Source organism: Microcebus murinus, chromosome 10, assembly GCF_040939455.1.
Source record: "Microcebus murinus isolate Inina chromosome 10, M.murinus_Inina_mat1.0, whole genome shotgun sequence".
Classification (NCBI taxonomy): Eukaryota; Metazoa; Chordata; class Mammalia; order Primates; family Cheirogaleidae; genus Microcebus; species Microcebus murinus.
Window position 1 is genome coordinate 70,863,266 of NC_134113.1, and position 26,696 is coordinate 70,889,961.

The 26,696-nt window shown below is 32.7% G+C and overlaps 1 protein-coding gene across 2 annotated transcripts in view; it reads left to right on the forward strand.

Annotated features, from left to right (window-relative positions):
* The window catches only part of ABCD2 (ATP binding cassette subfamily D member 2), a 62,613-nt gene that overhangs the window by 19,921 nt on the left and 15,996 nt on the right, over window positions 1–26,696 (forward strand). Inside the window, exons 5-8 of one of the 2 annotated variants that reach the window (XM_076007474.1) lie at window positions 161–255; window positions 2,407–2,552; window positions 14,291–14,436; window positions 14,882–17,855. In XM_076007474.1, the coding sequence (XP_075863589.1) occupies window positions 161–255; window positions 2,407–2,552; window positions 14,291–14,436; window positions 14,882–14,907 (413 nt within the window). In that variant the 3' untranslated portion in view covers window positions 14,908–17,855. Of the gene's footprint in view, window positions 1–160; window positions 256–2,406; window positions 2,553–14,290; window positions 14,437–14,881; window positions 17,856–21,103; window positions 21,189–26,696 lie in introns of those variants that run through there. The other variant, XM_012782433.3, reaches the window with a different exon arrangement.

Consider the following 26,696-nt stretch of genomic DNA (forward strand, 5'->3'; position numbering starts at 1 on the left):
CTTTGCTTCAAATATAGATGTCTATATTTACGTGTTTATATGATGTATTACTGTGAATTATCTTTATAATTGAACTTCTCTGTTATGTTGCATTATACCTGAAGTTATTTAATCAGCAACATATGATATCTTTGTAACTTAAACTTTTCCTTAATTATAGGAAAAGTTATTGATGTGGATCATGGAATTATTTGTGAAAATGTTCCCATAATTACACCAGCGGGAGAAGTGGTGGCTTCCAGGCTAAACTTCAAAGTAAGATGATATTCAAGAATCTTCTGATTGTTGCCATCACATTAATACAAAACAACTCAGAATTCATGTACCTTATGTTAAATACTTGGAGGAGCATATGGAAAGGAGGGGAAATCAAGAAAGGTATGCACAGTGGCTCAATTACAGAAGCAGTTACTTCCTCAGAAAGCAGAGAGAAAAGAGAAATTTGATTTCTACTGCTTTATTGCCAGGTTGAAAATCAAAATTACAGTGCAGTAAGAGCCTGTACAAGATAACTTTGGGGAACATTAGGAATATACTCTGACATTAATATCTGGAAATAAATTTTAATTTTTTCCTTATAGAAATTACTAAAAAAATACAGGCTTTACTGTTTTTTAGTAAAAACATATTTACTAAAATATGAGGGTAGAGGTAACTAGCAAAGTTTAATTCTGTTAATAAACATTCTCTCTAACTTTAATTTCTATTTTAAATAATTATGTTTACTATTATGAAAAAATAATCAGAAGATTCATGGATTGGAATTTAAGTTTTTAATTATGTTGAGAATAAATAATTTGTTATTTAATACCCTATGCCTTGATTACAAAAACTAATAAGTAAAAATATCTAATAAACTTGAGTCCCTGATTTAAATTATTATAAAATTCAACATTACATTTTCAAGTACAAAATAATTTGCCGGTAAGCATTAAAAACTATAATGAAGGCAGTTGAGCTTAGTTCAAAGAAAGACGTGATTGGACTTGATAATAGAATTACAAACATGACAATACATGTGCTAATGATTTTAATATGGACCTAGTTAAGGTTTAATTATTAAAGATGTATTTGCGAATAAATAGAGTTGCTAGAAGTTGAAAGAAGAGCATAAGAGGCACTGAACAAGGGAAAATTCTGGGTTAGTAAATTTAAGAGAAATTGTGTCTTAACTACAATTTTGTCAGACTTTATTCTTCCATTTATAGACATATAGAATGGTTTTAACTGTTAGGATCTTACCACAAATACCAATTAGGTACTCATGGCATACATAGGATATTTAACTGTTCATTAATAGTTTAATGATTTATAATTTATGACTTTTGTGTAGAGGTGGCTTTTTTGGTCAGACTAGGTTTTGTAATATCAATTCCTGTTGCTCCATTTGTTAAATAAACATAGAGTATAAGTCTTGAATTCTGCTGACAAATTATATTGTTGTAGGCACATCACAATTTTTCTGTGGAAAAATTTAGAGTTTAGTTTCTTTCATATAAATGCACTAAAAATACTTAATCTAGTGAAAGTATCTTATACAATTAGAAGGTCTAAAAGATATATGTGATTACTATATATATTATATATGTATATTTTTGTAGAATGGGAACTCATGAAATTTAACAATTTAAATTTAAGTGATAAATAAGATAGAAGATAAAGGGAAGCATCCAATAGATAATGGATAATCTTTGTTTTACTGATGAATATTATTTGTATAATATTCATATGTATTATGTACAATATTCTATTTGTGTGTGTGTGTGTTTTAATTCATCCCTAGACGTAAGACTAAATTACAGTCTTCCTACTTTCCTTGGTTTTGGTTTGGTAAACATATTTTCTGCATCTATGAATAAAGCAGAATTAGAATCATCTTCTCTCTCTGATGGGCTTTTGTAATTTCTGTAGCATTTCAGACTGCTGAGGTACAAAATTAAACAACCCATCTGGCTCTTTGGATAACTGTGCTTTGTAGCCAATAACTCCAGTTGACTTTCAGTTGTCTTTGAATTCAATATAAGTTTAATTATTATTAATATGAATAAAATACAATTTAATATATTTTAATTTTAATTGTTATGGTCTTATGTCCCACGTAGTTGTATTTCTCCATCTGTGTGTATTATCTAATAACAAGACCTAAATTAAAATTTTGGAAAGCCAGTGATCATGCCAAGAAGATACATTTTTTTGGAACTGAATTATCTTATGATGCTTTTAGCTTCAGAGAATAATCAAAAGCCAAACTTGATGTTCTAAACCCTGATTTATTTTTCTTTGATTTCTTGCCCATCCTAGGTTATCATGCATTTTGAAAGTTTTTTTAAAAAAATAAATGACTTTTAAATGCTGCCAAAAGAAATAATAAAATATTGCAGTTTGTAATTTTACTTCTTACTTTAGGTACAAGAAGGAATGCATCTTTTGATAACTGGTCCCAATGGTTGTGGGAAAAGTTCTCTCTTCAGAATTTTAAGTGGGCTCTGGCCTGTGTATGAAGGAGTCCTCTATAAACCACCTCCTCAACATATGTTCTATATTCCACAAAGGTAGGTGAATTTTTGTATACCACAGGAAACAATTTCCTTTTTGCTCTTGAATTATTTTGATTCCTCAAGCTCTTCAGTTTATATATCTTTAAGGATGTTTTCATTGAGAAAAGCTAAAGAAATAAAAATTCAATTATCCCCAAAGGTTCTATTACTGCTTTGATTATAAATTGTGTCTAGGACAATACCACTTCTTTTCATTTTCACATCTGTCTGGATGTAATGTATACACAAAAACTGAACATATTAGTCTCAAGGAATAGCAAGCAGGCTGTTCCAAAGAATAATTAGATTACCTGAGGTGTCAGATGATCTGTTCTTATAGAAAAAATACTATTTGGATAGCATACAGCTCTCTCCATCAAGCTGCATATATATTCATATATTCTAAAATTGTTCATATATGATTAAGATCCTCTGTAAAAAATAATCTTTATTATTAATACAATTATGCTATAGGATTAATTCACGATTTGCAGCTACCTTAATGAAAACTGTTTTACTGTGACAGTGAGTATCATGTAAGCATAGAAAAAGAACATTAATCCATCTGGAAGTCTTTAGCTGTCTTCCCTCATAACAATTTAGAAATGTCTCCACACAAAGTTATACACTTGAGAATTTGGAATACTCATTGTGGAGGAGAGAAAATAAAGTCTGAAGAAGAGACAGTCCTCATGTGCATCTAGCCCAGTAATTTTTCCATCTGTCATCAGATGGGTTAAGTAGACACCACACAGAGTACTTCCACAGTGCCAGAGGACCGTTCTGTGGACTCGAACAAGCACCTAGGCTGGAAATTCAGCACCAGAGCAAATATAGAAGTTATACTGAGTACGGTGTTATCATTTGTCTCTTTCACCCCTTTTCCTTTCTTAGAAAGTGCCTGTACCATATTGCCCTCTGATCTCATTTTTAGACCATATTTAGTAGTTAGAAAGAGGAGATTTGGGGTTTTTTTTGTTGTTGTTTAAAGTGAGACCTATGGTAACAGTAGAAAGTTGCTTGGAGTGTAGGAGGATTGTATTGGCTGTATTGAACTAAGGATTGTATTGTATTGGCTAAGAATGTTGGACGTGAGCAATGTGACAGATATACATGTTTGACACAGGTAGTATCTTGTGACACCAGAAGCATTGTTTCTTTTTGGCACTGCTTTAGAGTCCTTTGTGAAAACTTCTGATTCTAAAAGCTAAATTATACTGCCAAAAGTTTATATTTCAGACATTAATATGTTTTGTAGACAGATTTTAATTTTTTATTTAGGTTAGAAGTCATAGAATCATGAAGAAAATATGCCGTTATGTCATATAATTAAATTCTCTTAATGCAAATAAGAACCCATAAATCAATTTTATATTTTTAGCTACAGTTGTTGAATACAGCTTTAACCTGAGGACATAAGACATTTCCGGAACATAAGAAAGTGAAGAAATTCTAGTCTTTGCCTGCTGAGAGACCTAACTACATTATTTTGCAACAAACATAAATCATTGGGAAAGTTTTTCTTAGTTATGAAATTTACTGTTGCCTAAGCAGAAAGATCAACTACAATCTAGTTAAGGATAAAAATAAGAATGAGAAGTCTAATTTTTAAGGCTAAACATGTGTTCTAATAATTATAGTTAAAAGTCATTTTACTTTGATAATATGGCTTAGAAACATGAAAATTTGTATGGACATTTAAAGTTTTTTAGAACTGTTATCCTTACAAAAAGCATTTATTTAAATGCATAAGTAAACTAAGAATCTAAATGTAGTATTTATTTTTTACAGTCTAAAAGCTGCTGATTTTTAAAGTAAATTTGAAAATAATATTCTACATATTTATGAGTTAAAAGAAAGCTACTATACAACCTATTTCAAACTATTTGTCAGTATGTAGTATTAAACATTTCTTCTTAGGATATTCTCATTAATGAATGTCATAATCTAATATTTTATTGCATTAATATATATAAATAGAATATAGGTTAACTACATTTGCAGCAAAAAAATGAAAATTCAATATGGAGTTGAGACTTATGTATGAACTTTATAAGTCATAAAAACAGGCTTTTATAATAATTCCCCTGTATTCACTTTTTGTTATTGAGAGACTTGTTGGTAGAAGATGGATCTCTTTATGGATTGATCAAATGTACATTAATTGTTACTTTCATGGGGAAAAATAGAGTAAGTTTTATGAAAATGGGTTGATAATAATGGCATGTAGTGTGCAGAAGAAAAAAGGAAAGAATGTCTTCCAATCAATTATATTAGGCCACGTATTTTTTAACTAAGTCTTCACAAAGAATGCTACTATGCCTTGCTCAGTTTGCAAGCTGGGAAACCTGAATTCCTAAGAAATTGTGAAATTACCTCAATGTTTTCCAGTTAATGTCTTCTACTACTTTAGCAAAGTTAAATAATGAGCATTAGATAAAAGAAAATCTGGGCCTTAGTTCAAGAATATAGATAAGAAGTTTTGCTAGACAAATTAGTTTCAAAACAACTTCTCCTCGTTCCATCTTCATTAATGATGAGATATGATGACGACTGAAGCCTTTGATAAATTTTAGGAAAAACATATTTTTTCTAAAATGTAGATTAGCCACTCTAAATCTATGGAATGGTGCATGGTAAAATGCTTACTTTTGCTCAGGTAGTACTTTAAAAAATATTTTGGCAATTTTAGGCTAAGACTGAATTTCCTGAGTAATATGACTATATTCCTTAAACTGATGGTTGAAATTCATTGCTCTCTGCTGTATTAGCCATCCTGACCCTCAGAAAGTGTTTTCCACTTGGATACAGACCCTCAATTTCTTTTGTTAACTCGTACTGCAGTTTCTCCATTTTCCCAAGTCCCTAAGGATAGACTGGTGATTCCTTGCTCTTGATTTCATAAAACCACGAATTTACGACCCATTTAGTTGCTTACTGATCCCCTGGTGAGGTTCTGTCTTCAGCAACTAAAGCCCCAAAACCCAGCCTTTCATTTATTTAGTTAGTTCACATGCTAACAAAATATATTATGCTAACTGTCACCAAGATAATAAATTGAAATATTTGGTGGCATTTGGGGGAACAGAAAGAGTGAGAGAGAGCAAGGAAGGGAGGGAGGAAGAAAGGAAGACAAGATATTAGGTGTTTACTGACAAACGGTAGCAAAATCTTGCTTTCCTTTATACTATTTTTTTAGAAAATCCACCAGAGGATCATTTGTATACATCACATTACAGTTGGCCCTCCATATTGGCAGGTTCAACATCCTTGGATTCAACCAACCATGGGTCTAACATATTTGGAAAAAAAAAAGATATAAAATAATTCAACAAGAAAAGATAACAAAAATAAAAAAACAATACAGTACAATAACTATTTACATAGCATTTACATTGTATTATGTATTATAAGTAATCTAGAGATGATTTAAGGTATATAGGGGGATGTGCATCTGTTATATGCAAATACTATGACCATTTTATATAAAAGACTTGAGTATCTGTGGAATTTTGGTATCTGTGGGGTCCTGGAACCAATCCCCTGTGAATACCTAGATATTACTGTATATCTACTCTGGAACAGTCTGCAGTTGGGGACCAACCCACTATATAATGCTGTTCCTAACACTACTGCTCTCACTACCTACCTTCCTTGGCTGAAATATCTCAGGTCAGCAATTTTAACCATGATCTTCTTACTGTTCAAATCAACTGTACATGCCAAAATACTAAGGCCAAGACCTGGAATAGATTCAGATGTCCCAGGATTGTGTATGCAAAAATAAAGCGTACAAACTTTTGTCCATCCATGACTTTGGAGTCTGAGAAGTTTTGGTTAGAAAGTGAAAGGAGAGTGTATTATAAGGATGTTATTGAATCTGAACAAACATCTCTTTGAAAAAAGAAAAGGAAAGGAAAAACGGGGAAGAAATGGCTGGAATATTGTACTTTATATCTTAGAGAAATTATTGTTCTTCCCCCCGCCCCCAAGTTATCCAGTGTTTATTAAAGCCCTGCCATAAGATACTATAGAGAATAGACCATGACTAAAACACAGTCTCTCTCATTATGGTGCTTATGTCTCATTTAATTATAAACAAAAATATGCAACTAACTGAAATAAAAGCCAGAGTAAGTGCCTCAAGGAAGGCAAGAAATGCTATGAATATTCAAACTGAGGAAAAATATTAATAGAACAATGTGGCATTTGGCCTGGGTTTCAAAAGTAACTTAGGATTATAACAGTTGTCATGAATTGCATCAGTTTCTCCAGTGTGTAAATAGGTCAGAAATGCCACAGATTAAAGTAAGCAAAATGTTTTGTTTTTTGAACACTGTTTGGATAGCATCCTATGCTATCCCACACTCCCCTAATACACCGAGCTGAGAAAAACAAATATTTATCAGACTCATCTCCACTAATATGTCAACAGTACATGCTGGAAATAATAGTGCCCATTGTCTGGGTTCTCAAGAGTTGCTAAAGTGTTCCTTTTAGCTGGAGTTCTTTGACTGTTTCTAAAAAGTTCACTAGTGTTTTGGATGTTTGCCATTTCGCAGTCTTCAGTTAAGGAGCTCATCTGTCTATGAGTAAATGACACAGTCTTACATGTTAAAATTTTACTTACTGTTAATGCTTCTTTTTTTATTTTTTTGAGACAGAGTCTCACTTTGTTGTCCAGGCCAGAGTGAGTGCTGTGGCGTCAGCCTAGCTCACAGCAACCTCAAACTCCTGGGCTCAAGCGATCCTCCTACCTCAGCCTCCCGAGTAGCTGGGACTACAGGCATGCGCCACCATGCCCGGCTAATTTTATATATATATATATATCAGTTGGCCAATTAATTTCTTTCTATTTATAGTAGAGACGGGGTCTTGCTCTTGCTCAGGCTGGTTTTGAACTCCTGACCTCGAGCAATCCGCCCGCCTCGGCCTCCCAGAGAGCTAGGATTACAGGTGTGAGCCACCGCCCGGCCTGTTAATGCTTCTTGAAAAACTTAATAATAAAAGATGACAGTAACTTGCTTCTATGACACTCATTATTTTCTGTTCCCTTTTGTCAGAAGATATTCTAAAATGGTAACATTTTATTTACCAGTTCAGTATTTGTTTACTAACTACTTCATTCACGGGTTGTATATTCAGGTACCATGTTGCTTAATCTCCTAGACTAAATATAAATACTGTTTAATAAATAAGGTTGTTTTGAATCACATTTTAAAATTAAATACAACATAAAATCTTAAATTTGATTGTAAGCAGGAATGGTAACTATTAATTAAATTGTACAGCAAATTAAATATAGATAACTTTATTTCTATCATCTTACACATGAATAATACATATTGATTATACTCAGTGTAAGTCATGCTAAATAGAGTATTTTACATAATTAAATTGAAGTTCAAAGGAATTACAGACTTTACTTAGAATTATATAGCACTTCAGAATCAGGGTTTGAATTTATCAAGTCTTTGAAACAAACTCCCCTCTGTATTCACTGTCTTTCATTTTCAGATTAATAACATTATCATATTAAAACATCTTCCTATGGTAGAAAAACCCCCCACTGTGTTTGACCTTAAATATTTTCTCAAATAATCATAATAAAATAAGATATCTAGCACTATCCCAACTTTCTGGGGAATAACAAAATATCATTCTTTATAGTTTGTCTTCACACTTCAAAATTTTCTATATTCTTCAACTGTTTTTCTTAGGAAGAAAAGGTTATAGCATGAAATCTCAGCTTTTAGGAGTACCAGTATTTAAGCCATGTTTTCTTTGATGACATGGTATTTAATGATATAGCCTGAATATATGACATGTTTTATTTTGCAAACAGAAGTGCTTTCAATCCTGAGTATACAGGGCAATTAAGTCAATTTTAAGATAATTTCAGCATAGGTATTTGGCTATCATTCATATATGTTAATGTGAAGGAAAATACACATATTCTTGTATAAATGTGAAATTGTTTAGAATTAAATTCTGTTCATTTTCAAATTAAATCATGTTCTCTTTCCTATTTTTCTAAAACCCATGTCTCTATAAAATTTTAAATAATTTCTCAAAAACATTCCCTTAATTTCAGATGGAAATTGTTATAGAGATATAAAACAAGCAAATCTTAATTTTCACAGTGCATTATGACATAAAGAAGGCATTGTTTACCCTTTGTGTCATCTAAAGAATCAACTGTCTCTTGCAACAGAGTAAAGACTGTTTTGTTTCTGGAAGTTCAATAGAATGAGCAGAACACTTGAATCCCAGGAACAGCAACATTGGCACAACTGCACCAGGCACTAAGAAGTGTGTGCACCAAATAAACTTTGTAGATATTCTAAAATATGAGCTTGCATTTTGGATTATTTCGACATGAATGTCTTCCAAATCCAAGATTTACTTTTAGGGAGCATAGGGGAACTCTGTGTTGTATAACAACATTGTTTAATCCGCACGTATAAAAACAGATGATAATTAACCAGGAAGCACAGGAGATCAGGAAGGAGGTTAGAGGAGTTCATTTGCCTATTTGCTGCGTTCCTCTAGGGAAGGACAAAAAGGGTGCCATTAAAGTAGTCTTAGTGAGATCCTTGCTTTTTTTCTTTTTACCTTAGATCTAAGATTAGAAAATCAGGATGCGATCTGGAAAAGGAGCTAAGTAAGAACACAGGGAATGCTAGTTTAAATATCTTGATCACTGTTTTCTTATGAGTCTCTGGCTTCTGCACCTTTTAATTGTTAATGTATCTCTAGATGCCAAAGCACAAATAGGGAGAGTGTCTCAAGGACAAGGTGTGTGTTTATTTAAGAGACAGGCTAACAGGCCACTGCTTGAGTGGAATGAGGGTCTATAAGTGCCACTGGAATAAAAAAGGAACCTGATGTGGCTTAATCCAAGCCTCCTCACAAAACTCTATACCTAATAGGTTACACATACATTGGACTTACTGCCTTCAAAGTAGACAAACCTGTGCTTGGGGAGTAGGGGTTGTATTAGAACAGACTTTGCCCATGTTGAGTCCCTGTTAACAAATCTTTATAGAATATAAAGCAGAAAGGGCATCCACATGTCTCTGTACAGCACTGGTGGTATCCTAGTAAATGTATTATTGTAGCTGTACAATAAATATCTGATGAACAATTCTGCCAAATCAGTCTGGCATCTTACACTAATTATGTGCAATATATTTGTTTTGTTATTTGTAGTAGATATTTTGCATAATCCTCTTTATAATGAGGATAAATATCTGTCACTTAACATGTCCTTTTTTTAAAGATGATTTTAGCCATGAAGAAAGCTCAATTGCATTGCTGTAGCTAATTTACTTCTATTCCTTTCTTTCTATTAGGCTATGTGACAAGTAAACTTTGTATAAATATCTTTGGGTAGTCAGTTGACGGGATTGTAAATTGTCCATTTTGGTGTCTCCTGTGTAGTAATTGGTACAGTTCAGTTTTTAAAAATCTCTTTTTTAGCTTAAAAGGATCTATTAATGTAAATATGACTTTCTATAGCTTTCTGTTGTTTGGGAAAATGTTAAAGATCTTTTTAAAATATTTAACTCTTCTAAAAGCTAATTTATAAAGATAATAAAGGAAAAAAATCTTCCTTTTCATCCAAAATTTTTCCTCATCTGTGAGTCAATTATTCAGTTAAACCATATGGAATTGCAATTTTTGTAGATTAAATATCAGGGATTTTATAAGGTAACCTAATGTAATATTAAATACTCTTAAAGTTGACTTTCAAAAAAGTTTACCTTCTTAACAGCTTGATAATGCTTTGATTCTTCCACTAATACTATTTTTATTACTTGGAAATAAATATGGTCCTTGTTTTTAAGAAGCTCTGTTCATCTATGTTTTGGAAGCTAGAAATATATCATTCTAAAGATATAATTTCAGTAATAGTAAATCTCTCTTTTCCCATGAATATTTCTTTTTTTTGCTATGTATTTATTTTAAGAATATTAGGAATGACTTCTTATGCATTCAGGGCTCAAATCTAGTTCTTGCTATGCATGAAAAAATCTGATGACATGATTGGTCCCAACATGTACATTTATATGAATTATTAATAGCTAGATTTTATGGCTTTCACATTACTAACTTCTTATTGCTATGGCAACACAGCAGTACTTAGTGGTACATTATTCTTACACTTAACACATCTCATGCCTTAAATATAGTTAATATTACTATGAAGTTTTTGTCAATGTTGTTTCCAATTAAATTTTATATGTATATTTTAAAGTTTCTTTCTCTGCTTATAGACCTTTCATGTTTCATTTTTTTTCCTTAGAATTTGAGGGGTTTTTTGCTCTCAACATAGAAAATATTTAGCATTTTGGGTGATCATTCCAGAGGCTCCAAGCACAAAGACAGAGCTAACACTTCTCAGTGCTCTCCCCTTCTTTCTGCATTTGTCTCAAATAGAAAATAACAGAAAAGTAACTCTAATAAACATCAATACATTTTACTAAAAACATAAACTGTCAGATTTTTAATTTTAACATAGAAAAGTGGGAGTATACTGGCCGGGCGCTGTGGCTCACGCCTGTAATCCTAGCTCTTGGGAGGCCGAGGCGGGCGGATTGCTCAAGGTCAGGAGTTCAAAACCAGCCTGAGCAAGAGCGAGACCCCGTCTCTACTATAAATAGAAAGAAATTAATTGGCCAACTGATATATATATAAAAAATTAGCCGGGCATGGTGGCGCATGCCTGTAGAGCTAGGCTGACGCCACAGCACTCACTCTAGCCTGGACAACAAAGTGAGACTCTGTCTCAAAAAAAAAAAAAAAAAAAAAAGAAAAGAAAAGTGGGAGTATAATACAAATTATAAAGCACCCTGAGACATTTGTAACACAGCTATAAAAAACCATAATCACGGGGAATGAATTTCATCTCAAATAGTTTTACTATTATAATTAATCATTTTAAATATAAATGCATTTGAGAGAATTTCAGATTCCAAAGACAAACAATTATGATAATCGTTTAAATCATAATAATAACTAGTTCAATCATACTGTGATACCTATGGGTTTATTCTAATATCTTTTCCACAACATATAGAGGTGATTCTGGGTTTTACTTAGAGAAAGTAAATTAAAACTAATTAATGTTTTTTTTATCACTACTAATGATGAGCAATCTGACTATTTCCTTTGTCGCTTGTACTAGATATGTTGCATGGTCCCCTTTCTGATGAGCCGGAACAAGTAAGCTAGTAACATCCTGACATGGTAATTGATCTACCTGAAATATTTAGAAGATAATCTGAATGGGTATATATATATAGAAAGGAAAGTTTAGTAAAGGCTACTTTAAGTGCTTATCAATTATGTATTACTTTGGTAGGACTAGAGAAACTTGAGCTAGCTCAAAATGTTAAATTCCAGACCTTTGAGCTGCAAAGAGAATCACATGCAAACCAATATAAACATTGGATACAGGGTCTTTCATTTCCTTTTGCTTTCAAATTGATTCAACACCATCCCAAATTTTCTTGAAACACCCTTTACAGAGAATTCAATGGTGACTTTAACTTCATAATAATATTTTTAAGTCATCATATTAATAAAATCTAAGTGTCCTTAGGTGCTCTGTACCTCATTAAACATATATAGAATGTGTTATTTTTACCAGTTCATATGATCATAAAACAATAATTGAGAGAAAATTGAACTTTAATAATATAATATTTGATGAGTCCTTGATGAATAATTTTATGAGTTTTTTGGTATGGTTTCATCAACATTCTCATTTTCAAAGTGAGCAATTTTCATACTCTGTTACAACATTTTGAGAAACAACAGCTCAAGTAACAAATTATGTGGGCACATTTGGAGGTCTTCTCCTAGCCTCATAAGATGTTTGTGATTTGACATTTTATTGCAATCTCATTCTGACTAAATTTTAAAAAGTAGCCGAAAATCATGTTTTCTTTTTTTATTCTGTTTTGGTTTGGCTCTTTTATTTCAGGAGTAAATATTTTAGACATTATTATTAGACTTTTATACATTCAAAAAGAAATTAAACATTGTAAAACCATAATTTAATGATTTTGCTTTGCCTTATAATTAAGAGCCACTATGAGATAGATGTCCATATCTGTTCATCAGAGAAAACTGGCTGATTTTAAAAGGGCTAATGAAATCATAAGTAATATTAAAGTAGTCTTTGAAAGTAGTTACAAAATTTTGCTTCTCCAAATTTCTATTGCAAAGAAAGCATTTGGCATCCCAACACATTTTGGTAACTTTTGGGCGCCATAAATTGCTCCAGTGAACTAGATAGATGGTGCTCCAGTTACTGAAAGAAATGCTTTTAAGTGAGCTTGAGGTTCTTTCTTGAGTAGTTAACAGACTGTAATTTCTAAAATCTACATAGCTAGGTACTCAATTTTAAGGTTTCTTCCTTCATTCTTGTTGGTTTGATTGTATTTATTTGTTAAACAGTAACACTTTAACATGTTTCTAAAAGTAAAACGTATATGGAAAGGATACTTAGATCATTCCCTCACCTGTCCATTCTGCCTTGTTCCTCCCACCTCCTGTAGGTAACCAATTTCATATCCTTTCTGTGTTTCCTTTTGTAAATATCAGCAGATACGTGTGTATTTTATTTTACTTTCTTTTTACATAGAAGGTGTACATATACTATATACTATAGATGTATATACTGGTATACTATATATCACCAGCCTCAATCAGAGATTTTTGTCCCCCAGGGGACATTTGGCAGTATTAGGAAACAGATTTTTGTTCCACTGGAGGAGGTGCTACTGACATCTAGTGGGTAGAGACCAGGTATACTGTTAAACATCCTGCAATACACAGGCTAGCCCTCAAGAACAAAGGATTATCTGATTCAATATTGCCAACAGTGCCGCTGTTAAGAAACCCTGCTATATATGTCTACTTTTGCATTTCAGCTTAACAGTATATCGTGGAAATCACTCTATATCAATGTATAGAGATCTTCATCATCCTTTTTTGCAGCTGCATAGTGGATATACTGTGGGTTATTCAATCAACCTCCTTTATACAGACATTTAAGTTGTTCTTCAATATTTTGCTATTACAAATGATGCTGTAATGCATATTATATGCATCCTTTCTTTTTGATATTTTTAGAAACAGATCTGATATAAGAGTAAATTCTCAGAAGTGGATCAAAGAGCAAATGATTATATCAGTTTGCCAAATCTCCTCCATAGAGGTTGTATCATTTTGCATTTTTCCCATAGTATGAAAGTACCTATTTCTCCATACGCCTGCCGGTGGGGTGAATTATCAAGGTGTTGAATTTTTGCCAAGCATTAAGTAGGAAATTCAGTGTAGTTTTAATTTGCAATCTTATTATCAACAACATTTTATTTTGTTTTGTTTGTGCTCATTGCTGGGTCAAAGCCCAAGTCTTATAATATCAACCCAAATAATTTTAGATGAAATACAGAAGTAATCTTATCAAATACAATGAAACAAAGTATATATAGTATTCCTCTACTGAAAATGTTAAATGATTTCTTATAGAAGCTTTTCTTGTGTCTATGTCTCAAAAAGTTTTTATGTAAACATAATGGGGTATTATTTTGCAGTACTTGAGGGAAAAGTATTCATCACTAAGTAACAAATATAATACTGGAAATGTAGTTTTTAAAATCTGCTGTGATGTCTTCAGACCACCAGGATGTCACACTGAGTAAGCTACAGTGATATCTTGTGTGCTTGGTGTTTTATAGGCCATATATGTCTCTTGGAAGTCTTCGGGATCAAGTCATTTACCCTGATTCGGTGGATGATATGCATGATAAGGGTTACACAGATGAAGATCTGGAATGTATTCTAAACAATGTCCACCTCTACCACATAGTTCAACGAGAAGGAGGTAAAGTCTGTCATACTTTTTTAATGCATTTAACTTCATTTAAAAAAATAAACTTGAGTATATAGTCTGTGGTTTAATTTGAATATACGCTATAATTGGAAATAAGCACATAAATGTAAAGGTGGAGTTTTATCGCTTTCCCATTATTTATATCCCTTTTTCTGCTTGTGTTACATTCAATGCAGCACAATAGGCTTTTATCAAGTCTCCATGTCACTGAAGCTAGCATTGAAAATCAGATTTTTTTTCTTTTATATTTAAATGTACAAGTATCCCTGAGGCCATTGTCAGTCTAGGTGTATGTAAAGTCTATGATGGGAATATCCACCTGACAAGCTGTCAGCCTATATTAAACTTAATAATTTGGGAAGTAATTATCACAGAACATCTTTTTGTCTTCAGATCTACAATCTTACCAATATCTTTTTTCCCCCCTCTCAAGCAGCATGTAGAGAATTGGATAAGGTATAGAAACTTCCTCTAATAATCACACTTTCAAATAGTTTGCTAACTCATATGGTTTGATAGCCTAGAAAAACTACTAAAATAACAAGCCAGGATTCCAAGTTTAATTTTATGTGATTTTATGTTTTATTTCTGAGCCCATTTATATTATTAGAAAAAGTAGGATTATACAGCAATTGAGAAAATCAGCTTGGAACTCAGAGAGTTCTAGAATCAAATCTTAGCACTGCTATCTGTATCTTCAACTGTAAAATATGTAAAATACTGTATCTGTATCTTCAACTGTAAAAATTGGGATAAATATGTATCTTAAAAGGTTTTTGTGAAGATTAAATAAGACTGTATATAGAGCATTTAGCACAGTGGCACATGAATGCATGAGAATTAGTAGCTAATGGTAATATTAATAGTTGCCTATTAGGCATAATATTAATACTATGATATTTTATCTTTTCATGATAATACTTTATATTTTACATAGCAATTTCACATATATTGTTTCATTTGATCATTATAGTAAGCAAATGAAGCAGATAAGAAAGATATTATTATATTTATTTTATGGTGTTTGCAATTCCTATTATATAGGAAAAGCAAGTTGTCTTTTTGTTTCATGTGGTCAACTCTATCCCAGTTTCAAAACACTGTGATAGAGTAAATATTGCATGTTTATCTTGGACAAGTTATTTTGGATAAGTTTGAAGTCTAATGACCCAAATAGAAATTTATAATAAATGTGGAATATTATATTATCCTAGAAGTCATCAAGAAGATCTAGAACTATTTTTAAGAATATTCCAGCCTTAATAATGTAATAGCCATTGTTATGGTTTATTGAGTGCTTACTATCTGGAATATACTACATTAAGAAATTTATATATATCAATCTTATTTAATATTCATAATTGTCTAGTGATGTAGCTTTAACTATCCTCATTTTGCAGATTAAATTCAGAAGTTTAGTAGTTAGTTAGAATTCAAACTAATAGAATTCAAACTAACTTCATCTAAGTAGTAGTTAGAATTCAAACACAGATCTGACTTGAAAGTCAGTGTTCTATACTAGGGTATGTCGCTGTGCTATGCTACCTCCCAGATATTTAGACACTAATAAGAACTGTAATATCCTTACACATAGAAAAAATTCCAGGAAAACCTGTTTTACTTGCTTAATCCTTAAAGATGAAACATTTAAGCAAAGCAGGAAAACACTTAAATTTGCAGGTATATCACTTACTTTGGAAGAAATCTACTGAAGTTCTACTTAGACTAATCTTTTGCTTAGTAAAAGATGGAATTAAGAACTACGTTCCATTCCATCAACCAGGTTACAAAATAGGAAGGAGTAGAAGGGTTAACAAATGGCCATGAACTAAAGAAGTTGTGCATCTCTAGGAAGCAGGAAAATCATTCTCTTCTTAGCTGACTTAGTCTCACTAAATCAGCATCAGAGACCACGTTATGACTCAGTTTTGATTCATCTGTTCTGTGACTATGCACTATTGTCTACAGAACCCTTTGGGACATAATTTATTAGAATATGTAGAAGTTAAAGTTTCCTTTGACCCAAATACTTTTCTCTTGTGCCTTGATCTCAGTGGGCAGGAAAAAAATGTTTTTAAGCCCAGAATATTTTCCTACTGTGTAGCAATCTGAATCTATTTCTCAAATCATCACTTATAGTTCATAAATGCTATGAAAGTCAGTCATAGGGAAAGTTTTATTTTAACAGATTTCTCTAGAATCAAGAACTATAAATCAGATGGCATTTTGAGATTTTTTTTCCTAATATAAAACTATAAGGATGTGTTTTTAAATAGACAATTTCTGGAAGTTCACCCAAGAAAATGAACAGTAGTCTCCTCTAGAGAGTAGAATTGAAGGTATCAATAGGAAATAGGGAAGGCCCCATTTTCACTCCAGATGCTTTTGTATGGATAATTTTTAATATATTATTTTTATTATATTTCTTTGCTTATTTAATTTTTGGAATAGGTAACACTTTCACATAATGCAAAAATTAAAAAGCATTAAAAATGTATTGAAAACATTTCTTCCTATTCCTGTTTCCTCCTATCCAGTTATCACCTACCCCTTAATAGGTAACCACTGTTTTTAGTTTCTTTTTTATACTATTAGACATTTTTAATGCAATGTAGCTTGTAATGCTAATTTTTAAAGGAAAAACTCAATAAGAAACATAAAGATGCATTCTGTGTTTAATAGTTAACACATATTTCTAGCTATAAGATCATACTGTTAGTGAAAAGTGATAGTTTGACCTCCCATTTCTCCATTTGGATACCCTTTATTTCTTTCTCTTTGCCTGACTGCTCTGTCTAGGACTTCTAGCACTATGTTGAAAAGGAGTAGTAACAATGGGCACCCTTGTCTTGTTCGAGTTCTCAGGGAGGATGCTTTCAATTTTTCCCCATTCAGTATGATATTGGTTGTGGCTTTGTCATATATGCCTTTTATAATTTTGAGATGTCTTTTTTTGTTGCCTGTTTGTTGAGGATTTTTATCATGAAAGGGTACTGGATTTTTGTCAAATGCTTTTTCTACATCTGTTGAGATAATCATAGGGGCGTTGTTTTTGCTTGTGTTTTTGTGGTGAATCACATTTATTGATTTATGTATGTTGAACCATCATTGCATCCCTGGGATGAAGCCTACTTAGTCATGGTGGATTATTTTTTTGATGTGCTATTGAATTCGGTTTGCGAATATCTTATTGAGGATTTTTGCATCTGCATTCATTCGTAAGGGATACATGTCTGTAGTTTTCTTCTTCTGTTATCCTTTTTCCTGGTTTTGGTATCAAGGTGATACTGGCTTCATAGAATAAGTTGGGAAGGAGTCTCTCCTTCTCGATGTCATGGAATAATTTCTGCAGTATGGGTACTAACTCTTCTTTGTAGGTCTGGTAAAATGCAGCCTTGAATCCATGTCAGCCAGGGCTGTTTGTTTTGTTTTGTTTTGTTTTGTTTTTTGGAAGATTTTTTTATTACTGTTTTGACCTTGCAGACTCCTGCAAATGATAAATAAATTCAGCAAAGTCTCAGATTACAAAATTAATGTACACAAATCAGTAACATTCTCATATACCAATAACAGTCAAGCTGAGAGTCAAATCAAAGACTCAAACCCATTCACAATAGCTACAAAGAAAATAAAATACTTAGGAATATACTTAACCAAGGAGGTGAAATGCCTCTACAAGGAGAGCTATGAAACACTGAGGAAAGAAATCACAAATGACACAAATAAATGAAAATAGATATCATGTTCATGGATCAATAGAATCAACATTGTTTAAATGTCCATACTGCCCCAAGTGATTTTCATATTTAATGCAATCCCCATCAGTACCAATGTCATATTTCACAGATCTAGAAAAATTCCACTCTTTGTGTGGAACCAAAAAAGAGTCCAAATAGCCAAAGCAATCTTAAAACAAAAAGAACAAATCTGAAGACATCACTTTACCAGACTTCAAACTATACTACATGGCTATAGTAACCAAAACAGCATTGTATTGGTACAAAAATGGAGACATAGACCAATGGAATAGAACAGAGAACCTGATATAAAAGCACCTACCTACAACCAACTAATCTTTGAAAAAGCAGACAACAACATACACTGGGGAAAAGAAGCCCTATAAATGGCTGGGAAAATCGGATAGCCAAATGCAGAAGGATGAAGCAGGGCCCCACCTCTCACCACTCACAAAAATTAATTCAGATGAATAAAAGACTTAAATGTAAAGCATGAAACCATAAAAATTCTAGAAGAAAATGTAGGAAAAACTCTTCTAGATAACAGCCTAGGGAAAGAATTTATGACTAAGACCCCAAAGACAATTACAGCAAGAACCAAAATAAATAAATGGGACTTGATTAAATTAAAAAGCTCCTGCACAGCTAAGGAAATAATCAACAGAGCAAAGACAACCTACAAAATGGGAGAGAAAATTTGCAAACTACACATCCAATAAAGATCTAATATCCAGAATCTATGAAGAACTCAAACAAATCAGCAAGAAAATGAAAACAACCCTTTTAAGAAGTGGGCAAAACACATTAACAGAATTGTTTCCAAAGAAGACAGACAAATGGCCAAGAAACATATGAAAAAATGCTTCACATCATTACTCATCAGGGAAGTGCAAATGAAAATCACAATGAACTATCACCTTACCCCTGTCACAATGACTTTTATTAAAACATCCAAAAACAGTAGATGCTGGCATGGATGCAGAGAGAAAGGAATGCTTATACACTGTGGGTGGGACTACAAAGTACAACCTGTATAGAAAACAGTATGGAGATTTCTCAAAGAACTGAAAGTAGACCTTCCATTCAATCTAGCAATCCCACTACTAGGTATCTACCCAAAGGAAAAGAAGTCATTTTATCAAAAAGACACTTGCACTAGAATGTTTTTTGCAGCACAATTCACAATTGCCAAGATGTGGAATCAGCCCAAGTGCCCATCAATTCACAAGTAGATTAACAAGATGTGGTACATATATATACCATGGAGTACTACTCATCCATAAAAAGAAATGAATTAATGTATTTTTCAGCAATTTGGATGAAACTGACGGCCATTATCTTAAATGAAGTATCTCAAGAATGGAGAGACAAACACTGCATGTATTCTCTAATAATTTGGAACTCACTGATTGGCACACATGGGCATAGAAAGAAGTAAAAATCATTGGAAATCAAGAAGAGGAGAGGGGGAAGAAGGAGAGGGTTAAAAGCCTACCTAACTGAAACAGTGAATACTATTCGAATGATGGACACATTTAAAGCCCTGAGTTAAGCATTATAAAAACTATCCATGTAACAAAAAAACATTTGTACCCCTTTAATATTTTGAAATTTAAAAAATTAAAAAATAAAAAGAGAAAAAATTGTTAACATATACTATTTCATCAAAGGCTCTGAACTTTTGGATATCAAAATAAAAGTTATATTTCCCTTCTGATGAGCAAAATAATCAAATAATCATTCTGATAATTTGACTTTTCTGATACCCAATGCATGTAAAGAAATGAAGACTGCACTTCCTATTTCTTTCCCATTGACCAAGTTTATTTAGAAGTATTAACAACAGTGAAAATTCAGCTGAGAGAGTAAAAACATGGCGAAGAAAATAGATTTTTTTTTCCAAATGGGAGAGTTAACTCCTGAACACTTAAGATTTTGAAATATTGCTCTGTGTGTGTCAAGTTTGGGCAGTCATTTTCTTCTTTGAAAATCATGCTCTCCAGTAGTAGAACCATGGTTTTGTTTTTAAGTAATCTTTTAAAAATCTAATTACAAAATTAAATTAGGTTTATTATAAAAATTTCACATATTATAAAAATGTATAACTTTGAAAATATGTCTCATAATTCTACTCCCAGAGATGTGTGTGTTTATTTACAGAAAGATGATTATGAAATATGCAATTCTGCAACTTGGTTTTTCATATAAAAAATATTCTGGTCACATTTCCATATCAGTATGTATGGCTCTAAAGTATTTTTCTTAAAAAATAGATAGCTTACTTTTTGAATAAATATCAAACAGAAAGTCAGTAGTTATTAATAGGATGTTGTAAGAGATAGCATGAATGAATAAACTGTAAAAGCATCAGATAGACCTAAATATATATCCTAGTTCTGGTATCTAACTGTATAAACTTAGACATGTCGATTACTCCATGACCTTTGGGTTAACTCACTTATAAAATTCAATAAAATCTATCTTACAAAGCTGTGGAATATATGATGAGAAAACTCACATAAGGTACCAGGCTCATGGGAGCCATTTGACTTAGTTCTTCTCTTACCCTTTGTAGGCTTTGCAATTGACCTATGCAAATTCTCCCACCACTTTCCAAAATAAGTATAAGCCTACCAACCCATTGGAGATACTGAGAAACAAACAAAGTTTTTAAAGTATCAGTGTTCAGAATTCTTAGAGGATCATTTGTCAGTATAAAAAAAATTATTACCATTAAAAGAATATCAAATCTAAAACAAAATGCATATACATGAATCTCTCTAGTTTATCCAAGCATATGTTCTGTAAAATACCAGGTTCTGCATGTTAACAATTTGAACTTGCCGGGAATCACTTGTCCAGGATAGAAACAGTGACAAACAAATGTTTTATAAAAATGTATAACTTTTTATTTTCTTAAGGATGGGATGCTGTCATGGACTGGAAAGATGTCCTGTCAGGAGGGGAAAAGCAGAGGATGGGCATGGCTCGCATGTTCTATCATAAGTAAGTATGCTATATTCAGGCACTCAGGTAACTACTATTCCATTATTGTAACCAAGAAAAAAAAGTGTTTGGACTGGATTCAATGTCTTCATCCTTATTTGAAAAATATCTTGACTATAAAACTAATGTGGGCCCCGGCGCGGTGGCTCACTCCTGTAATCCTAGCTCTCTGGGAGGCCGAGGCAGGCGGATTGTTTGAGCTCAGGAGTTCTAAACCAGCCTGAGCAAGAGCAAGACCCCTTCTCTACTATAAATAGAAAGAAATTAATTGGCCAACTAATATATGTAGAAAAAAATTAGCCGGGCATGGTGGCGCATGCCTGTAGTCCCAGCTACTCAGGAGGCTGAGGCAGGAGGATTGCTTGAGCCCAGGAGTTTGAGGTTGCTGTGAGCTACACTGACACCATGGCACTCACTGTAGTCTGGGCAACAAGGTGAGACTCTGTCTCAAAAAAACAAAACAAAACAAAAAAAACTAATGTGTAGAGTTTACAGTTTTTAAATCTCTTATTTTTTTCTTGTGGCAGAATCTCCAAGTATTTTATGTTTTTCTCTCTTTTAGGTTGAGTAACATTAGATGAAATAATGTCCAAAGGACTAAGTTAAATTTTTATGTATCCTGTGTTTGAAAGTAGAATTATTACTAATTTTATAATGTGAAGAATACATAACTACTAGTATACTGGTGTAAACCCAGTAGGTAGACATTCTAATACTTCTAACTTAAAGTATTAAGTTCAAACTAAATCAACTTTTTAATCATCCAGTAGCCCATTAAATTGGTAGTGGTTTCCTACTCAAAAATCAAAGGCATACCCAGTGGAAAAAAGAACCAGCCCATAGGGTATTAATGGACTCAGAAAAATTGAGGTGAAAGAAATAATTTCTTTGGATAAAACTTTTCTTTTTGTGACCAGCTTCATAATCTTTTGAGTTTAAGGGTACTAAGCACAACACATGGGAAGGCAATATGAAAGCCATTCTGATTTCTTCCTTTTATTTGTCCCATTCTCTGAAAAAGAAAATCTTTTTTTTTTTTAATGTTAATTCTCTGGCAATGAGAACTTGAGTTGTGGAGTGCAGTAGGTTGTCAGAAACTATGTTACTCACTTTTAGTACTTAAATCTTCAGCAAAAAGGGCTAAGAGTTATGTATATAAATGCAAGAATAGGCCATAAGTTGGAGCAGATGCAACACCATTGAGTGAGTTGCACTGGAAACAGTGATACTTTTGTAGAGAACTTTAAAAAGCTAATAAAGAAAGCAGATGATATATCAAGGGTTCATTATAAAACACTTAGAGACTAGGTAGACCACACTTAGCAGTCAGTTGGCTATCAATTTTTTTTAAAAAAACAAACCCTTTAATTATGGAAAAATTATCAAAATTTCATCAAAAAAGAGAAATTGTAGAATGAAGCCCGTATACCCATCACACTGATTCAACAAGTCTGACATTTTGCTACACCTGATTTATCTAGTATCTTTTTTTATTTCTGAAGTATTTTAACATAAATCCCAGATATTATGACTTCTTTTTTCCCGAATTACTTTGGCAATAATCTCTGAAATACTAGGATGTTTTCTTACATAACAGCATGTCATAATACTACTAAATTAATCTGATAATAATTATTTAAAATCATTTAATACTTGGTTCATATTCAGAGTTTTCCTGGTTGTCTCAAGAATGGCCTTTTACACTTGGCTTATTCAAACCACAATCTAAACAAGTTTCTTTCTTCTTTTTTCTTTTCTCTCTTTCTTTTTCTCTTTTTTCTTTCTTTCTTTCTTTTTTTTTTTGGGCCAGAGTCTTGCTCTATTGCCCAGGCTAGAGTGTCATGGCGTTACAGCAACCTCAAACTCGTAGGCTCAAGCGATCCTCTTGCCTCAGCCTCCTGATCGGCTGGGACTACAGGTGTGCCCATCTAACTTTTTTCTACTTTTTAGTAGCCTGGCTAATTTCTCTCTATTTTTACTAGAGATGGGGTCTCGCTCTTGCTGAGCCTGGTACCGAATTCCTGACCTCTAGTGATCTCTCAGCCTTGGCTTCCCAGAGTACTAAGATTACAGACATAAGCCACCACACCCAGCCCTAAACAAGTTTCACACATTGTATTTGGTTGTTATATCTCTTAATTCTATTTAGTGGTTTATTTATAAGAGATAAGGTCTCACTCTGTTGCCTAGGCTGGCATGCAGTGGCGTGATTGTAGCTCACTGCAGCCTTGAACTCTTGGGCTCAAGCGATCCTCCTGCCTCAGCCTCCCCAGTTGTTGGGACTACCAATGAGTGCCACCATGCTTGGCTATTTTTTTTTTATTTTTTTTTTTTTCTTTTAGAGGCAGTCAGGCTATGTTGCCCAGGCTTGTCTCTTGCTCCTCTTAATTCTTTTTTAATCTTAAGAGTCTCTCCTCCCTGACCTCCACCTACTTTTTATATCATTGACTCATTGAAGAAACCAGGTCAGTTGTCGGTTGTCCTGTAGAATGTTGCCTGTTCTAGATTTACCTGATTGCTTCCTTCTGCAATCCTTTATCTTGTTCCCTACTCTCCTATTTTTCCTATAAACTGGAAATTAGAGCAAAAAGCTTGATGAGATTTAGCCTTTTTAGTAAGATCAGGACATAGAATGTTTATCATTTTTAAAAGAATGTATGATTTAAACAATTTTATTTTTTTATTCACTGCTGAGTTGTACAAAAAACAATTTTTTAAAAATATAATTATAATTTTATTTTATAAAAGTAAAAAATGTAGGTAGGTAAAAAAGAATAAATGTTATCTCATTAGCTATAACACTATTAAAATTTTACACATTTTAAATTATCCAAATTTTAAATTAATGTAAAGTTTAAGCACTGTTTGGGGGTAAGTTTCTTCCCACTGTTGTGGGTATATAAAAGTTGGCTGTTATCTTGATTGTTTTAAGGTAGCTATTTTCATAAGGGATATTATAGTTTATATCCCTCTTTTTATTTCTTATGTTATTATGTGCTTTTCTATATTATTATATATTAGCTAGCCAGAACTTATTATTATAATAAAATTTATGTACCAAGTACACAAATTTTAACTATACAATTTAATAACTTTTTGTGAATGCATCTGCATTATGTAACCAACACCCCAATCAAGATAGAGAAAATTTCTATCACACTAGAAATTCTCTCATGCTCTTTCCAATCAAATACCCCTATAGAAAATTCCTGTTCTGATTTTTATCATCATAAATTAGTTTTGCCTGTTATACAACTTGATATAAATGAAATCAAACACTCTATATTATTTTTGTGTCTAGCTGGGATTTTTTTTAGTGAGAAAAATTATTAGTTGTGATAATTACATGTTATTTATAATAATGTACACAGTTACTTTAAGAATATGGTGAGCTAGAAAGGAACTAAATTTTGCTAACTTGGGATTTTTAATGAAGTGTATTTTGGAATGCCCCTTTCTCACATGATGTGGTGAGATTGAAAAGTAAACTTTACAGTTTGACATTTATAACCAGCTGGTACCCACAATCGCCCTGAATTGTTTGGGTCTTGGCCATAAATATTCAGTAATATGATCACCAGCATAGTTAGTGAAATGTAATGTCGTGGAATGTAAAGTGTAACCATAAATTTCTCATTGTGTCAGTACGGTAATAAAATAAACCTTGTAATAAAGAGCAAGAGGCATTAATAAAAGATGCCAACCCAAAGAGATTTCAAGTACCTGTAACTTCAAATAAATAGTTGGTATTTATGTATCTAAAATATTTTGGATATAATGTGATAATGTGTGACAATAAGTCACAAGTATATCAGTGGAAACAAAATTTAATGAGCCATAGGAAGATCAACGGAGATGAGCAAGTATTTGAAAGCAGAATCTTTTGAGAAAAGATAAAAAGGAATTAGAAGCACGAAATCCAGCGAAGGGAAAGTATAATAGTGGGAAACTGCCTCCCCTCATCCTCAAAGGATGAACATTAATGTTTGAATTGTAAAGGGAAAGACTTGAGCTGGCTAAAATGAAGAACTTTTGCAGGGAGTACTAAGCATCACAATAGGATACACTTTTTGAGAGGATTTTAATTTTTTTTTTTTTTTTTTTGAGAGTATCCAGAAACAGTAAGATTTTAATTTTAATGTTTAAAGAATGATTGTTAAAGTCCTGTCTTAAGGGGGATAAATTAGGTTAGGCACATAGCCCATTCTATTCATGATACACCAAAGGAAAAGAGGAAGGAAAATCTGAGAAACAATATTATCTAATGCTTTATTTACTTGTATAAGTACCAGATTCCAGCTATTGCTTGGTATACTTAGGTACATACTACACACACACACACACACACACACACACACACACGCACACACTTCAGTCCTGCCAAGGAAATAAAAGTGTGTGAGCTGTCTTACATCTGCTAACCTAGAGGTTGCTATGACAACGAAGTATAAGATATGCACTTTTTTCTAATTCTATAATGGCATCTCTTCTCTGTTTAGCTCAAAGCACTCTGAAAAGTAGGACAAGATACAAGATGCAAATTAGTTACTGGAAAGAGCGTTACACAAAAAGAAAAATATACCCAAACCTGTTTATTATACCTCCTTTTCTTTTTCCTCTTTTCCACTTAAAAAACATCATCCATATAATAGTAATAAACTCTGAGACAAAGAAGTAATGTTTAATACTTAAATCAAAATGGTAATCAAAAGCCAACCAGCAAATTACTTCCATTGATGTTGTCATGGGGTACATGCAGTGATCTTTCAGCTATTTGCATAGAGGGCAGTTTTAGAGAGCCCAATGGGGTGTTAAGTTGCCTTTGACTCCTATATCTATTAGCATTGACTGCCCACCCTGGAATAGATAACAGGATCCTATTAATAAGCAAATCCATCTTAGGAAAGTAACTTGCAGTGCTAAATATTTCTGCTGATTGGGAAATTACTGATTTCAATTTTTTAAAAATTTTCTTTGTTATTTATTTTTAAAAATCAGACTATGTTTAAACACTTCCGTACAGCACTCATCAGCTGCAAAACCTTGCCCACAGCCGGCACTCGTGGTCCACACGATTAGTTTGTGCTGTGCATTGACGATGAATCCGTTTTGCTCTTGTGTGATGAAGAAAGCTTTAAAGCACTGAAAGCTTGTTTTACTTTACAGGCAGCTTTACTTGTAATGTACATCAGAATAGGTAACATATACATATATGTTTTCATTACGTTATTTTTAAATGTCCACAATTTTATTCTGATAAATGAAAAATTAGAAAAGTCATGTCACGGCTGTCGGCTAAAGTCGCTGTGTGTGTTCATCTGTGGCTATCGACTATAGTCATGGCTCATACCAAAGTGGTTAAGAAGGAAATTGTCTTGGGAGATACTTGATGCTGATTTTCAACCCCAAGATGAATAGTAAATGATAGCGTGGGAGTTGACTTTGGTCTCCTTAACTAAGCCTAGTCGTGTTGCTAAATACAAAATATATACCTAAAGTCCAGACAGG